This window comes from Oncorhynchus tshawytscha, linkage group LG20 (assembly GCF_018296145.1).
Source record: "Oncorhynchus tshawytscha isolate Ot180627B linkage group LG20, Otsh_v2.0, whole genome shotgun sequence".
In the NCBI taxonomy this organism is placed as follows: domain Eukaryota; kingdom Metazoa; phylum Chordata; class Actinopteri; order Salmoniformes; family Salmonidae; genus Oncorhynchus; species Oncorhynchus tshawytscha.
In genome coordinates, this window is record NC_056448.1 from 50450311 (window position 1) to 50468402 (window position 18092).

An 18092-nucleotide genomic window follows, 5' to 3' on the forward strand; every position below is an offset into this window, starting at 1 on the left:
GTCTGTTACTTGAACTCTGTGAATCATTTATTTGGGCTGCAATTTCTAATGCTGGTAACTCTAATGAACGTATCCTCTGCAGCAAAGGTAACTCTGGGTCTTCCTTTCCAGTGGTGGTCCTCATCATAGCACTTGGTGGTTTTTGAGACTGCACTTGAAGAAACTTTAAAAGTTCTTGAAATGTTCCGCACTGACCGACCTTCATGTCTTAAAGTAATGATGGACTGTCGTTTCTCTGCTTATTTGGGCTGTTCTTGCCATAATATGGACTTGGTCTTTTACTAAATAGGGCTATCTTCTGTATACCACCCCTACCTTGTCACAAGTCAACTGATTGTCTCAAACACATTAAGAAGGAAATAAATTCCACAAATTAACTTTTATGAAGGCACACCTCTTAATTAAAATGCTTTCCAGGTGACTACCTCATGAAGCTGGTTGAGAGAATGCCAAGCATGTGTAAAGCTTTCATCAAGGCAAAGGGTGGCTACTTTGAAGAATCTCAAATGTAAAATATATTTTGATTTGTTTAACACTGTGTTGGATATAACATGATTCCATGTGTGTCATTTTAATGTCTTCACTATTATTCGACAATGTAGAAAATAATAAAAAAATGAAGAAGAACCCTGGGATGAGTAGGTGTGTCCACACTTTTGACTGGTACTGTTTATTTTGACTCTTTTTATTTTTATTTATTTTTTACTTCAATTTATTTGAGAAAATACTTTCTTAACATGTATTTTTCTTAACTGCATTGTTGGTTAATACGGGCTTGTAAGTAAGAATTTCACTGTAAGGTCAAAATAGTGATGGTTTTTGTTGGTCACCCAATAGTGCTCTTGGCTGAACATATCAGCCTCTGAAGTGCCTTGCAGTCCGCAGGGGAGTTGCCGTACCATGATGTGATGCATCCCAACAGTATGCTCTCGCTGGTGCTCCTGTAGATCAATGTGAGGCCCTCGGGACAAAGGTTGCAGAGTCGCTGTGGTGCCTTCTTCACCACAGTGTCCGTGTGGTTTGACCATTTCAGCTTCTCTAAGATGTGTACGCCGAAGAATTTGAAGTTATTGACGGTCTCCACGGTAATGAGAATGAGGTTGAGTTCAGCCTGGTTCCTCCTGAAGTCCACAATCAGCTCCTTTGTTTTCCTAACGTTGATGGAGAGGTTGTTTACCTGGCACGACGCCATCAGAGTGAATAACTCCTCATTGTAGGCCGTCTCGTCGCTGTTGGTAATCAGGCCTAATACTGTTGTGTTGTCAGCGAACTTGGTGATGGAACGGTCTGAGGCCATGCAGTCCTACAGAGTGGGCATCTCTGTCAAAGTAGGGAACTATGTCATCTCTATCCCAGTAGGGAACTATGTCATCTCTATCCCAGTAGGGAACTATGTCATCTCTATCCCAGTAGGGAACTATGTCATCTCTATCCCAGTAGGGAACTATGTCATCTCTGTCCCAGTAGGGAACTATGTCATCTCTGTCCCAGTAGGGAACTATGTCATCTCTGTCCCAGTAGGGAACTATGTCATCTATGTCCCAGTAGGGAACTACGTAATCTCTATCCCAGTAGGGAACTACGTAATCTCTATCCCAGTAGGGAGCTCTGTCATCTCTGTCTCAGTAGGGAACTACGTCATCTCTGTCCCAGTAGGGAACTACGTAGTCTCTGTCCCAGTAGGGAACTACGTAGTCTCTGTCCCAGTAGGGAACTACGTAGTCTCTGTCCCAGTAGGGAACTACGTAGTCTCTGTCCCAGTAGGGAACTACGTAGTCTCTGTCCCAGTAGGGAACTACGTAGTCTCTGTCCCAGTAGGGAACTACGTAGTCTCTGTCCCAGTAGGGAACTACGTCGTCTCTGCCCCAGTAGGGAACTACGTAGTCTCTGCCCCAGTAGGGAACTACGTAGTCTCTGCCCCAGTAGGGAACTACGTAGTCTCTGCCCCAGCAGGGAACTACGTCGTCTCTGCCCCAGTAGGGAACTACGTCGTCTCTGCCCCAGCAGGGAACTACGTAGTCTCTGCCCCAGCAGGGAACTACGTCGTCTCTGCCCCAGCAGGGAACTACGTAGTCTCTGTCCCAGCAGGGAACTACGTAGTCTGTCCCTAGGGAACTACGTAGTCTGTCCCAGCAGGGAACTACGTAGTCTCTGTCCCAGCAGGGAACTACGTAGTCTCTGTCCCAGTAGGGAACTACGTAGTCTCTGTCCCAGTAGGGAACTACGTAGTCTCTGTCCCAGTAGGGAACTACGTAGTCTCTGTCCCAGTAGGGAACTACGTAGTCTCTGTCCCAGTAGGGAACTACGTAGTCTCTGTCCCAGTAGGGAACTACGTAGTCTCTGTCCCAGTAGGGAACTACGTAGTCTCTGTCCCAGTAGGGAACTACGTAGTCTCTGTCCCAGTAGGGAACTACGTAGTCTCTGTCCCAGCAGGGAACTACGTAGTCTCTGTCCCAGCAGGGAACTACGTAGTCTCTGTCCCAGCAGGGAACTACGTAGTCTCTGTCCCAGTAGGGAACTACGTAGTCTCTGTCCCAGTGGGGAACTACGTAGTCTCTATCCCAGTGGGGAACTACGTAGTCTATCCCAGTAGGGAACTACGTAGTCTCTGTCCCAGTAGGGAACTACGTAGTCTCTGTCCCAGTAGGGAACTACGTAGTCTCTGTCCCAGTAGGGAACTACGTAGTCTCTGTCCCAGTAGGGAACTATGTCATCTCTGGTCTTGTAGGGAACTCTGTCATCTCTGTCCAAGAATAAAATGAATCTGGTCATCCACTGATAACATTTCCCCCAAAATCATATGATTAAAAACCACAAAAAAATAGGTCCTTAAATAATGTCAGTTGAAAACAATTTTATTAGAAACAAAATCACATCAAATCCTAAAAGAAATCTAAGCAGTTTTGAAAAGTAAAGTCATTCAATGATGAAGCATTCCGTTGTAGCGTAACTCTGTAGATAGTCATTGTCATGTTCAGGTAGTCAGTAGACGGTGATGACTGGTCTAGAGTCAGTGTTACTTATTACAGGAGGAAGAGGACAGATCATGTAGTTGTTGGTTGAAACTGATCTGGAGTCAGATTTTCTTCTGGCAAGAGGAGTTGGAGATCTCGTACTTTTCATTGCGAGGGTTAAACCACACCTCAAACGTACATGTCAGGCGCTGTAAAACAAACGATTACGTCACATTAATGTCAATGAACTGTATAGACACTGATCTATGAGGTCAATATTACATGGTGTACTGTATGTATAGCCTGAGTACCAGACCTGTCTGTGCTATTGTTACAAACGTGTCTGGGACAGGACATGGAGTGGAATGACAACACAAACCGTTCTGGTACCACCAGGTCTATGTACTGCATACTATAAAATGGTCATTTTGTTTTACTTACGTAATTATAAGGCTCTAATGCCCAGCTCAGTATCTGCATTAAGTGCTTAAATCTCTCCATTAAAGGAAAGAACTGCTAAATCTGGAGCTTTCCAATGCAGAAGCACTCATTTCATAATTACACTTATGTAACACCACAGTGCACTACTCTGGTCAATAGCAGTGCACTACTCTGGTCAATAGCAGTGCACTACTCTGGTCAATAGCAGTGCACTACTCTGGTCAATAGCAGTGCACTACTCTGGTCAATAGCAGTGCACTACTCTGGTCAATAGCAGTGCACTACTCTGGTCAATAGCAGTGCACTACTCTGGTCAATAGCAGCGCACTACTCTGGTCAATAGCAGCGCACTACTCTGGTCAATAGCAGCGCACTACTCTGGTCAATAGCAGCACTACTCTGGTCAATAGCAGCGCACTACTCTGGTCAATAGCAGCGCACTACTCTGGTCAATAGCAGCGCACTACTCTGGTCAATAGCAGCGCACTACTCTGGTCAATAGCAGCGCACTACTCTGGTCAATAGCAGCGCACTACTCTGGTCAATAGCAGCGCACTACTCTGGTCAATAGCAGCGCACTACTCTGGTCAATAGCAGCACTACTCTGGTCAATAGCAGCGCACTACTCTGGTCAATAGCAGCGCACTACTCTGGTCAATAGTAGTGCACTACTCTGGTCAATAGCAGCGCACTACTCTGGTCAATAGCAGCGCACTACTCTGGTCAATAGCAGTGCACTACTCTGGTCAATAGCAGCGCACTACTCTGGTCAATAGCAGCGCACTACTCTGGTCAATAGTAGTGCACTACTCTGGTCAATAGTAGTGCACTACTCTGGTCAATAGTAGTGCACTGTATAGGGAATATGGTGCCAGTATATTCGTATCATCTTTGCTCTGTATATCCATGAGCATCAGAAAAAGTAACCTTTTTCCCCAGAACACAGGACTCCACATCTGAGTTGTGCTCTGTCTTGAGGCACTTGGTCTTCCCGATGATCACCTCGATCCTATAGTTGATCATGTTAGTCACCTGTTTGGGTCATATAAAGGAGAGCCTTAGTAAGAAACAACCGTACCACCTGTTGACATCAGCTTTTTAGTTTAATAAATTAACTAATAATAAGAGATGTTTGTACAATTATATACAATTAATGTTATACATGAATAGCAGAAGTTGTGTAAATGACTTTACCACTTAAAGGGAGGTAGTTAGAAGTATAGGACAGTGTCCCAAATGAAAAAGGTAGTGCACTCTAGGGGAAACAGGGGACCATTTAGGATGTAGCCTAGGGGAAACAGGGGACCATTTAGGATGTAGCCTAGGGGAAACAGGGGACCATTTAGGATGTAGCCTAGAGGAAACAGGGGACCATTTAGGATGTAGCCTAGAGGAAACAGGGGACCATTTAGGATGTAGCCTAGAGGAAACAGGGGACCATTTAGGATGTAGCCTAGAGGAAACAGGGGACCATTTAGGATGTAGCCTAGAGGAAACAGGGGACCATTTAGGATGTAGCCTAGAGGAAACAGGGGACCATTTAGGATGTAGCCTAGAGGAAACAGGGGACCATTTAGGATGTAGCCTGGATAATACTGTCACCTGAGTCTCAGCGGAGATGACATTGATCAGTCTGAAGAATTTCCTGGCATTAGAGTGGGTGTTAAAGTGGTCCACAGCAGCTTTAGCAGTGGTCTGCACCTCCAGGCTCTCTGGGTCTCTGCTGAACCAGCCACCCAGAAGCTGGATGTTCTCTACAACCACAACACTCAGTTACATGGAGCTGAATGTCTAGCAGCAAGTGGAACACCGTCACTGCGCTCACTTAGCAGTATTGCTCATTCCGGATGATGTTTGATGGTGGGGTGGACCGATAGCGGACCGTTATACAGAGGCTATAATCACTACAGGACTAGTAAAGGGTTAGTACTACTCTAATACAGGACTAGTAAAGGGTTAGGGTTAGTACTACTCTAATACAGGACTAGTAAAGGGTTAGTACTACTCTAATACAGGACTAGTAAAGGGTTAGGGTTAGTACTACTCTAATACAGGACTAGTAAAGGGTTAGGGTTAGTACTACTCTAATACAGGACTAGTAAAGGGTTAGTACTACTCTAATACAGGACTAGTAAAGGGTTAGTACTACTCTAATACAGGACTAGTAAAGGGTTAGCACTACTGTAATACAGGACTAGTAAAGGGTTAGGGTTAGTACTACTCTAATACAGGACTAGTAAAGGGTTAGGGTTAGTACTACTCTAATACAGGACTAGTAAAGGGTTAGTACTACTATAATACAGGACTAGTAAAGGGTTAGTACTACTATAATACAGGACTAGTAAAGGGTTAGGGTTAGTACTACTGTAATACAGGACTAGTAAAGGGTTAGGGTTAGTACTACTGTAATACAGGACTAGTAAAGGGTTAGGGTTAGTACTACTATAATACAGGACTAGTAAAGGGTTAGGGTTAGTACTACTGTAATACAGGACTAGTAAAGGGTTAGGGTTAGTACTACTGTAATACAGGACTAGTAAAGGGTTAGTACTACTATAATACAGGACTAGTAAAGGGTTAGGGTTAGTACTACTCTAATACAGGACTAGTAAAGGGTTAGTACTACTCTAATACAGGACTAGTAAAGGGTTAGTACTACTCTAATACAGGACTAGTAAAGGGTTAGTACTACTCTAATACAGGACTAGTAAAGGGTTAGTACTACTCTAATACAGGACTAGTAAAGGGTTAGTACTACTCTAATACAGGACTAGTAAAGGGTTAGTACTACTCTAATACAGGACTAGTAAAGGGTTAGGGTTAGTACTACTCTAATACAGGACTAGTAAAGGGTTAGTACTACTATAATACAGGACTAGTACTACTCTAATACAGGACTAGTAAAGGGTTAGTACTACTCTAATACAGGACTAGTAAAGGGTTAGTACTACTCTAATACAGGACTAGTAAAGGGTTAGGACTACTCTAATACAGGACTAGTAAAGGGTTAGGGTTAGTACTACTCTAATACAGGACTAGTAAAGGGTTAGTACTACTCTAATACAGGACTAGTAAAGGGTTAGTACTACTCTAATACAGGACTAGTAAAGGGTTAGGACTACTATAATACAGGACTAGTACTACTCTAATACAGGACTAGTAAAGGGTTAGGGTTAGTACTACTCTAATACAGGACTAGTAAAGGGTTAGAACTACTATAATACAGGACTAGTACTACTCTAATACAGGACTAGTAAAGGGTTAGTACTACTCTAATACAGGACTAGTAAAGGGTTAGGACTACTCTAATACAGGACTAGTAAAGGGTTAGGGTTAGTACTACTCTAATACAGGACTAGTAAAGGGTTAGGACTACTCTAATACAGGACTAGTAAAGGGTTAGAACTACTATAATACAGGACTAGTACTACTCTAATACAGGACTAGTAAAGGGTTAGTACTACTGTAATACAGGACTAGTAAAGGGTTAGTACTACTGTAATACAGGACTAGTAAAGGGTTAGGGTTAGTACTACTCTAATACAGGACTAGTAAAGGGTTAGGACTACTCTAATACAGGACTAGTAAAGGGTTAGTACTACTCTAATACAGGACTAGTAAAGGGTTAGGACTACTCTAATACAGGACTAGTAAAGGGTTAGTACTACTCTAATACAGGACTAGTAAAGGGTTAGTACTACTCTAATACAGGACTAGTAAAGGGTTAGTACTACTCTAATACAGGACTAGTAAAGGGTTAGTACTACTCTAATACAGGACTAGTAAAGGGTTAGTACTACTCTAATACAGGACTAGTAAAGGGTTAGTACTACTATAATACAGGACTAGTAAAGGGTTAGTACTACTATAATACAGGACTAGTAAAGGGTTAGCACTACTATAATACAGGACTAGTAAAGGGTTAGTACTACTATAATACAGGACTAGTACTACTCTAATACAGGACTAGTAAAGGGTTAGTACTACTCTAATACAGGACTAGTAAAGGGTTAGGGTTAGGACTACTCTAATACAGGACTAGTAAAGGGTTAGTACTACTCTAATACAGGACTAGTAAAGGGTTAGTACTACTCTAATACAGGACTAGTAAAGGGTTAGGACTACTCTAATACAGGACTAGTAAAGGGTTATACTACTATAATACAGGACTAGTAAAGGGTTAGTACTACTATAATACAGGACTAGTAAAGGGTTAGGGTTAGTACTACTATAATACAGGACTAGTAAAGGGTTAGGACTACTATAATACAGGACTAGTACTAGTAATACAGGACTAGTAAAGGGTTAGGACTACTATAATACAGGACTAGTAAAGGGTTAGCACTACTATAATACAGGACTAGTAAAGGGTTAGGACTACTATAATACAGGACTAGTAAAGGGTTAGGACTACTCTAATACAGGACTAGTAAAGGGTTAGTACTACTCTAATACAGGACTAGTAAAGGGTTAGGACTACTATAATACAGGACTAGTAAAGGGTTAGGACTACTCTAATACAGGACTAGTAAAGGGTTAGGACTACTATAATACAGGACTAGTAAAGGGTTAGGACTACTCTAATACAGGACTAGTAAAGGGTTAGTACTACTATAATACAGGACTAGTAAAGGGTTAGTACTACTATAATACAGGACTAGTAAAGGGTTAGTACTACTATAATACAGGACTAGTAAAGGGTTAGTACTACTATAATACAGGACTAGTAAAGGGTTAGTACTACTATAATACAGGACTAGTAAAGGGTTAGTACTACTATAATACAGGACTAGTAAAGGGTTAGGACTACTCTAATACAGGACTAGTAAAGGGTTAGTACTACTATAATACAGGACTAGTAAAGGGTTAGGACTACTCTAATACAGGACTAGTAAAGGGTTAGGGTTAGTACTACTATAATACAGGACTAGTAAAGGGTTAGTACTACTCTAATACAGGACTAGTAAAGGGTTAGGGTTAGTACTACTCTAATACAGGACTAGTAAAGGGTTAGTACTACTCTAATACAGGACTAGTAAAGGGTTAGTACTACTCTAATACAGGACTAGTAAAGGGTTAGTACTACTCTAATACAGGACTAGTAAAGGGTTAGGACTACTCTAATACAGGACTAGTACTACTCTAATACAGGACTAGTAAAGTACTACTCTAATACAGGTTAGGGTTAGTACTACTCTAATACAGGACTAGTAAAGGGTTAGTACTACTCTAATACAGGACTAGTAAAGGGTTAGTACTACTCTAATACAGGACTAGTAAAGGGTTAGTACTACTCTAATACAGGACTAGTAAAGGGTTAGTACTACTCTAATACAGGACTAGTAAAGGGTTAGTACTACTCTAATACAGGACTAGTAAAGGGTTAGTACTACTCTAATACAGGACTAGTAAAGGGTTAGTACTACTCTAATACAGGACTAGTAAAGGGTTAGTACTACTCTAATACAGGACTAGTAAAGGGTTAGTACTACTCTAATACAGGACTAGTAAAGGGTTAGTACTACTCTAATACAGGACTAGTAAAGGGTTAGTACTACTCTAATACAGGACTAGTAAAGGGTTAGTACTACTCTAATACAGGACTAGTAAAGGGTTAGTACTACTCTAATACAGGACTAGTAAAGGGTTAGGACTACTCTAATACAGGACTAGTAAAGGGTTAGGGTTAGTACTACTATAATACAGGACTAGTAAAGGGTTAGTACTACTATAATACAGGACTAGTAAAGGGTTAGTACTACTCTAATACAGGACTAGTAAAGGGTTATTACTACTCTAATACAGGACTAGTAAAGGGTTAGTACTACTATAATACAGGACTAGTAAAGGGTTAGGGTTAGTACTACTCTAATACAGGACTAGTAACGGCCCCAGTGCATTAGTTGTTTTTTAAATGTTGATATATTTTTGGGGGATCCAGCACCCTCAGCACCCCTACTTCAAGGCTGTGGTATTGTTTCCCTCTTTTTTCCCTGTCCATTACTGGGCTCGAACCAAGGATGTTCTGTCTCACAAACACATGTGACTGCCCGTTTGACATCAGTCAATTACACTAAAGAAAACGTAACACTTGGAAGACATGATTGGAGACATTTCAAGCAGTGAGGTTAGGAAGCTAACTCCTGTACTAAAGTAGGAGCAGTCAGTATAAACAGAACAGCAACACAGTCCAACTCCTCTGACTCATAGGAACCAGAGAGCTGAGTGGGCAGGATGGCGTCAATATTGCGGTAAAAAGGGAAAATAACCAGCCGTAAATTGAGTCACTTCTGCCTTCTGCCCAACTCAACATATGACATCAACTGCTCTGATATTTCTGAGACTCATTAATGTCTGGACAACAGACAGTTTTTTTTAAACACCTTAGAATTGCATTTGGGGATTCGAAAAAAGTTGAGGCCAAAAATGTATGTACCAATTGTTTGGATTGTATATATTTTTCTTAAAGTCCAAATTGGCACCAATTCCAGATTGCCCCATTACATGGTTCACGTCCACCAGAGCAAGCAGACTTTTAACACACTATGTCTTGTTAGTTCTGTTGACATCAACATTTTAATGAATCATCAAATGAACTGGGTTTGGATGGAGGAATTGAACCATTTCATGCTTTCCCTGTTTGGGGTTCATTAGTAAAGTACACAATCATTCCAATGTCAAGTTTGTAGTTACATTTCCTATAGCATCATTCATAACACATTGTTACAACTTCAAACAGACACGATCACAACACACTAAAAGACATTACGCAGTTGAGTTTATCATAAACAAAAAGCAACAACTTTGGATTGGAGGCAGAATTATCTTAAAATGGAATCTAGTCCACAGTAGGACCAGTTAGTGAACAGGGATTAACTGAGGTAAATAACAGTAAGGTAAAATAAGCTAGTCCACAGTAGGACCAGTTAGTGAACAGGCATTAACTGAGGTAAATAACAGTAAGGTAAAATAAGCTAGTCCACAGTAGGACCAGTTAGTGAACAGGGATTAACTGAGGTAAATAACAGTAAGGTTAGATAAGCTAGTCCACAGTAGGACCAGTTAGTGAACAGGGATTAACTGAGGTAAATAACAGTAAGGTTAGATAAGCTAGTCCACAGTAGGACCAGTTAGTGAACAGGCATTAACTGAGGTAAATAACAGTAAGGTTAGATAAGCTTGTCCACAGTACTTACTCGCTGTGATAGGTTCCTCCTCTATGGGTTGAGGCTGCTCCTGTCCCTGGGCCACCAGGTAGAGAGTTGAGACCAGAGACAACAACGGCAACAACTGGGGAGCCATGGTGTTATGGTATCCTGGGCAGTTAGATGAAGCCGTTAGCTCGAAACAGAGACAGAGAGACACAGAGACAGCTGTATTACCAGTAGCTATCCTCTGTGGTCTGAGTCAGTTTGCTGTTGAATGAGAGAAAGGAAGGGTTCTGTATTTAGGCAGTGGAATGTTTAACCAGCCAGTTAAGTCCACACCCTCTTCCTGGCAGTAACAGCAGTAAGAGCTGAGTACTCAGTCAGCAGGGCTTTAATATAGATGACTGAGTACTGGGCATTGGGTAGGTGGGTATTATGCCAGTCAGCAGGGCTTTAATATAGATGACTGGGCATTGGGTGGATGGGTATTGTGTGGGTGTGTGTATTGTGTGGGTGTGTGTATTGTGTGGGTGTGTGTATTGTGTGGGTGTGTGTATTTTGTGTGTGTGTGTATTTTGTGTGTGTAGGGGTTTTCAAAGGTGTGGATGTTTCTATGTGAACCTAAATCACATTGTATTTGTCACATGCACCAAATACAACAGACTTTACCATCACGGACTGACTGACTAGCCCTTCCCAACGATGCAGAGTCTAAATATATATATATAAATAAATAGACACACCCTACATTCACCAATGCTGTTCTTCATGTTCTACTGTAGGTGACAGGGCAACATGTGTGGACTAAAACAACATAAAACTGGATGTATCACAAAGCACGATCAAATTCATTAGCCAGCGACAGTAATTGAGAAACATTGAGAAATAGTTTGAAAAATGTTTTGGGTGTCAAATTAACCAGTTATCATCTACCTTTCATAAGGTAGCATGCTAGCTAGTTAGATCCCAAATCTTTCTAAACTAATATCTGACTAACTCAGAAATATGAAGTAATTTCTGAATGAAAGTTAACTATAAATAATAATAAATAATGATAATGATAATAATAATCATTTCAAATATACAGTTGAAGTCGGAAGTTTACATGCACTTAGGTTGGAGTCATTAAAACTTGTTTTTTTCAACAAATTTCTTGTTATTAACAAACTATAGTTTTGGCAAGTCAGTTAGGACATCTACTTTGTGCATGACACAAGTCATTTTTCCAACAATTGTTTACAGACAGATTATTTCAATTATAATTGTTGCGCCCTGACCTTAGAGATCCTTTTTATGTCTCTATTTTGGTTCTGTCAGGGCGTGACTTGGGGTGGGAATGTTTTTTTGTGATCTATGTTTTCTATTTCTGTGTGTTTGGTCGGGTGTGGTTCTCAGAGGCAGCTGTCTATCGTTGTCTCTGATTGAGAACCATACTTAGGTAGCCTTTTCCCACCTGTGTCTTGTGGTTAGTTATTTTCTGTTTAGTGTTTATGCACCTTACAGGACTGTTTCGTTTATTCAAGTTGTTGTTTTGTGTTTTAGTGTTAAGTCAAATAAAAATCATGAACAAGTACGACGCTGTGCTTTGGTCCACACCTCCTTCCAACAGCTGTTACAATAATTCACTGTGTCACAATTCCAGGGGGTCACAAGTGTACATACACTAAGTTAACTGTGCCTTTAAACAGCTTGTAAAATTCCAGAAAATTGTGTCATGGCTTTAGAAGCTTCTTATAGGCTAATTGACATAATTTGAGTCAATTGGAGGTGTACCTGTGGATGTATTTCAAGGTCTACCTTCAAACTCAGTGCCTCTTTGCTTGACATCATGGGAAAATCAAAAGAAAAATTGTAGACCTCCACAAGTCTGGTTCATCCATGGGAGCAATTTCCAAGTGCCTGAAAGTATCATGTTCATCTGTACAAACAATAGTACGCAAGTATAAACACACAGCTGTCATACCGCTCAGGAAGGAGACGCGTTCTGTCTCCTAGAGATCAACGTACTTTGGTGCGAAAAGTGCAAATTAATCCCAGAACAACAGCAAAGGACCTTGTAAAGACGCTGGAGGAAACAGGTACAAGAGTATTTATATCCACAGTAAAACGAGTCCTATATCGACATACCCTGAAAGGCCGCTCAGCAAGGAAGAAGCCCTGCTCCAAAACCATCATAAAAAGCCAGACTACGGTTTGCAACTGCACATGGGGACAACAATTGTACTTTTTGGATAAATGTCCTCTGGTCTGATACAAAAATAGAACTGTTTGGCCATAATGACCATCGTTATGTTTGGAGGAAAAAGGGGGAGGCTTGCGAGCCGAAGAACACCATCCCAACCGTGAAGCAAGGGGGTGGCAGCATCATGTTATGGGGGTGTTTTTCTGCAGGAGGGTCTGGTGCACTTCACAAAATAGATGGCATCATGAGGGAGGAAAATTACGTATTGAAGCAACATCTCACGACATCAGTCGGGAAGTTAAAGCTTGGTCGCAAATGGGTCTTCCAAATGGACAATGACCCCAAGCATACTTCCAAAGTTGTGACAAAATTTAAGGACAACAAAGTCAAGGTATGGGAGTGGCCATCACAAAGCCCTGACCTCAATCCTATAGAAAATGTGTGGGCAGAACTGAAAAAGCATGTGCGAGCAAGGAGGCCTACAAACCTGACTCAGTTACACCAGCTCTGTCAGGAGGAATGGGCCAAAATTCACCCAACTTATTGTGGGAAGCTTGTGGAAGGCTAAACGAAATGTTTGACCCAAGTTAAACAATTTAAAAGGCAATGCTACCAAATACTAATTGAGTGTATGTAAAGAACTAGCCTCTTCTGGCTTCCATATGCAGACAACTACGGACCAGATCCTTGGGCTGACCAGAGGTGTACTGTTCCAGGTAATAGAGCCCATCCTGGTGACTGCTTGTCTTATCTTCTATACCATGCTCAAATGCACGCATAAATGGCCTAAAGTTTAGAGGATCACCGTCAAACATAGGCATCTCCCTAACAGGGAGTGTGGCCTGTTTGTGCTGTAGTACAAGGAGGTCAGCAATTTCATTCTGCCTTTGCATGACAGTAGAGAGGTTATCATGGCTGGTATTATGGCTGATACCCGCAGTGTCGATTCTGTGTTGATTGCTAGACCTTGATGTTGGCTGCTGAAGGGTGTGGTTTATGACTGTTTTCTGAATAGGTTTTGATGGCTTTGTGGTCGGTTGTTGTAAAACTCTTTGTAGTGGGGTCTTTGGAACTGCACCTAATGCAGCAAACTCAACAGGTGATGTTTCAGGTTCCTTATAGACCTTGGGTTCCTGGTTCTCAAAATAAGAGTTCATTCCATCTTCTTGGCTTAGAAAATGGGCTGCCACAGCATGGGATTGAGAAGTTGACTCAACACTCTCCAGAACCTTCAGTTTGGCATTATATGCTGCTATGTCCGTTTCCAGTGCCATTTTTTCCATCCTAACATTCAGTTGAGCTTTCGGTTGTTCCAGTTGAGCTTTGTTGTTCCAGTTGAGCTTTCTCCAGTTCCAATGCATGCTTGGCGAGCTAGTAGAGCTGCTCATTCTGCCTCAGCTTTTAGGCGTGCAGAGGACACGGAGGAAGCAGTCTTAGAATACTTTGTTTTATTTGATGTTTTTGACACATTGGAAATGCTGTCGTGTGGTTCAATTAGCGTTTGTGGCTCCATTTCAGCTTTTTTCCATATTTCCACCTCTTTCAGGAAATGTTCATAAGTTCTCATTCTTGGTTGATAATAGTTAATGCTCTCCTGTTCGTGTTCCTCCTCTGCGACCAGCTCTAGCACAGAATCATGAGCATTCTTAAAGTCATTGAGAACAGCATGAAATGCTTCAAGACTCTCATCCACAGTTTCAATGTTTCCTCCATCAACAAGAAGGGCTTTTATTTCGTTCATTTTGCGTGTACACACTCCAAGTTTGCCTCTCCGGGCTGCATAGAGTGAATTTAGATGCTCCTCTGCCCTCTCCAGTGGAGTCTTATTTGGGATTTCATCCTCCATCATTCACTTTTAGTTCACTCAATTTACAATGATACAGTTGTTGGTTTTTGATTGTTAAACGTAATGCCCCTTTAGACCTCCTTTAATGCTTTAAAACACAGTCCTCCATTTCAGCATATTGACCCATTTTGAATTGAACATGTGCAAATTCGGCATTTTAGATGCGTTTTAAACACTTCATCCCATTATAAGTTGTCCCTTTAATGAAGTTTAAACACGCAGTATCTTTAGATCCTTAGATTGCATTCGTTGCGTTGATGCATTGCATTTCCACGTTAGGCCAAATATTAGACATAAGATTAGGCTACATTGTGCGTAGGATCTCAGTGTTTCCCAAACTTAAACTTCTTAATTGTTTTCACAACGCGGTCTTTTGAATTCCACTCCCAAGTTTATCAAACATTCCAATTAAAAGCACATTTGCGCTTCCATAATAAGCATGATCAAATGATCGCATTGAACAGGGCAGCTCATTCATTCGCAATGGTTACTCACGGCGGGCGAATTCTAGGAGTTCAAATCCTTCCAAGCGAGCTGTCCTTACGATCCGAATGCAATTACAAATAGAACAATATCCAGCATGTGTGTCCGAACCGGAGATTTCCTTCCGATAGAAATCCTTCACGGAGTTTTTTGACTTGAATGTAGTGGCTTCTTTTCGTCTTTACTGCTACACCCCTCGTATCTGCCTTCAATGTTCACAAACATTGGCACATCCTAAAATCCGATGATAGTCTCGGTAATGTGTTTTCGGACTTTAACTTGGTCGTATTCTCGCGGGGCAGAAATCTCAGAGACCAATTGGTAAACTCTGATTTACCACCCCAAGATATTCCTGAACAACCTCTATTTGCGCCCCTACTGGATGGAAACTACAAGTGTAATGGCTGTGCTCAATGCAATGGCACTTATAAATGTAGATCCTTCAAACACCCCCAAACAGGGAAATCGATCCCAATCAAAGGTGTTATTACGTGCTCCACTAAGGCAGTTATTTATCTTATAACTTGTCCTTGTGGTAAAAATTATGTAGGTAAAACAAAGCGCGAATTAAAAGTACGTATATCAGAGCATCGTAGCACCATTAGGTGTAAAAACTTTACTTATCCAGTTGCGGCCCACTTCTTGGAGGCAGGCCACTTGATTTCGTCTCTGCGTTATATTGGCATCGAACATGTCACCCTCCCTAGGAGAGGGGGTGACCTTGATAATGTATTGTTAAAACGAGAGGCTGCCTGGATCTTTAATTTAAAGACCCTTGCGCCCTTCGGTCTCAACGTAGACTTTGATCTGAAGCCATTCTTGTGACTATTGTGACTTTGCCATTGTAATTGTTTGTAAACTTGGGTAGTTAAATTAATCTATGATCGTATGCTATCCATTTGTTGTTTGTATGCTGTTCTTTGTATGACGATTTAATATTTGATTATTAACCAATGATATTAGGCCACTCTTGGCCATGATTACAGACACCTGTGTCTTTTGACACTATATAAACGAGTCATCCCGCAGTGTTTGATTATACCCTGATGAAGACAGCTTGGCTGTCGAAACGTTGGTATTACATTTTTTGCATCTGAGCCCTTAGTGTGCGGCTCTCTTTTATTTTCAAATCACAAAGCCCTGACCTCAATCCTATAGAAAATGTGTGGGCAGAACTGAAAAAGCATGTGCGAGCAAGGAGGCCTACAAACCTGACTCAGTTACACCAGCTCTGTCAGGAGGAATGGGCCAAAATTCACCCAACTTATTGTGGGAAGCTTGTGGAAGGCTGACCAAAATGTTTGACCCAAGTTAAACAATTTAAAGGCAATGCTACCAAATACTAATTGAGTGTATGTAAACTTCTGACCCACTTGGAATGTGTTGAAAGTAATTAAAGCTGAAATCACTCTGACATTTCACATTATTTAAATAAAGTGGTGATCTAAACTGACCAAGGACAGGTCATTTTTACTAGGATCAAATGTCAGGAACTGTGAAACTGAGTTTAAATGTATTTGGCTAAGGTGTATGTAAACTTATGACTTCAACTGTATAAGTCAACATGAGTGCAGAGGACAAGGGGCAAACTAGGTGATGACATAAGCGCTGATCACCTGATGCCTCATGTAGAGGAAACTCCTCGGATCCCTCATAAAATAAAATCTGCATCCTCCACCTCCACACCAGCAGGGGCAGCCTCCACAACCACTACACCAGCAGGGGCAGCCTCCACAACCACCACACCAACAGGGGCAGCCTCCACAACCACTACACCAACAGGGGCAGCCTCCACAACGACCACACCAACAGGGGCAGCAGCTACTGATATAAACAAATGTATGTTTGTAATCTTGTCAGGTTGATCCATGTATATATCTCAGTACACTTACAGGTATATTTTTCCAGGAGTTACAGAGGCTTGGGGAGGAAAATATGTATTTATGCTGTTGTCTAGAATCGACACATATAACATCTTTTTTCAGGATCTCAACAGAACTGGTCCAAATATGGAGCTGGAAAGTGAGGTAAGACTGTGTTGCACATACAGTATATGTTAAACTATATGTGTGATTAATCTGTATTTATAAGGAAAACCTAAATTGTGGTTTTCCATGTATCCTTCATTGTCTTTCTTTTTTTCTGTCAGACCATCAATGCCCGCATGTTCCATCAGGTGCAGAATTTGAACAGGCAGTTTTCTACATTGACACTTTTTAAATTTAATTACATTTTTATTTACTGATAGCCAGGGGCACACTCCAACACAGACATCATTTACAAATGAAGCATGTGTGTTTAGTGAGTGCGCCAGATCAGAGGCAGGGGATGACCAGGGATGTTCTCAGTTTAGTGAATATATCAGATCAGAGGCAGTAGGGACGACCAGGGATGTTCTCTGTTTAGTGAGTCCTCCAGATCAGAGGCAGTAGTGATGACCAGGGATGTTCTCTGTTTAGTGAGTCTTCCAGATCAGAGGTAGTAGGGATGACCAGGGATGTTCTCTGTTTAGTGAGTCCTCCAGATCAGAGGCAGTAGTGATGACCAGGGATGTTCTCTGTTTAGTGAGTCTTCCAGATCAGAGGTAGTAGGGATGACCAGGGATGTTCTCTGTTTAGTGAGTCCTCCAGATCAGAGGCAGTAGGGATGACCAGGGATGTTCTCTGTTTAGTGAGTCCTCCAGATCAGAGGCAGTAGTGATGACCAGGGATGTTCTCTGTTTAGTGAGTCCTCCAGATCAGAGGCAGTAGGGATGACCAGGGATGTTCTCTGTTTAGTGAGTCCTCCAGATCAGAGGCAGTAGGGATGACTAAGGATGTTCTCTTGATGTGTGCGTGAACTGGACCATTTTCCTGTCCTGCAAAGCGTTCTAAATTTAACGAGTACTTTTGTGTGTCAGAGGAAATGTATGGAGTACCTTATTTTCTTTAGGAATATAGTGGAGTAATAGTAAGTTGTCAAAAATATAAAATAGTATATTACAGTACAGAGACCCCCGAAAACCTACTTAAGTAGTACTTTAAGGGATTGTTTGGTAC

The 18092-nt window shown here is 41.5% G+C and overlaps 1 protein-coding gene across 2 annotated transcripts; it reads right to left on the minus strand.

Annotated features, from left to right (window-relative positions):
• Window positions 1–2839: 2839 nt before the first annotated feature.
• Window positions 2840–15373, minus strand: si:busm1-57f23.1 (uncharacterized protein LOC368621 homolog). 2 transcript variants are annotated; one of them, XM_042302790.1, is made up of 5 exons: window positions 15067–15373; window positions 10592–10810; window positions 4998–5149; window positions 4323–4427; window positions 2840–3163 (listed from the first exon to the last, which is right to left on the minus strand). In XM_042302790.1, exons 2-5 carry the CDS (start codon window positions 10695–10697, stop codon window positions 3077–3079), a joined length of 450 nt encoding a protein of 149 aa, XP_042158724.1. In that variant the 5' UTR covers window positions 10698–10810; window positions 15067–15373; the 3' UTR covers window positions 2840–3076. The 2 variants fall into 2 exon arrangements, with proteins under 2 accessions (XP_042158724.1, XP_042158725.1); XM_042302791.1 differs by having other exon boundaries at window positions 10592–10711; window positions 15067–15351.
• Window positions 15374–18092: the final 2719 nt, after the last annotated feature.

Excerpts from the sequence above, each read along its gene's own strand:
- si:busm1-57f23.1 (XM_042302790.1), bottom strand. The coding sequence starts at position 10,697 with ATGGCTCCCCAGTTGTTGCCGTTGTTGTCTCTGGTCTCAACTCTCTAC. Across the intron at positions 5,150-10,591 it reads GGAGGAACCTATCACAGCGA|AGAACATCCAGCTTCTGGGT; the intron begins GTAAGTACTGTG and ends TTGTGGTTGTAG. Across the intron at positions 4,428-4,997 it reads TCATCTCCGCTGAGACTCAG|GTGACTAACATGATCAACTA; the intron begins GTGACAGTATTA and ends TGACCCAAACAG.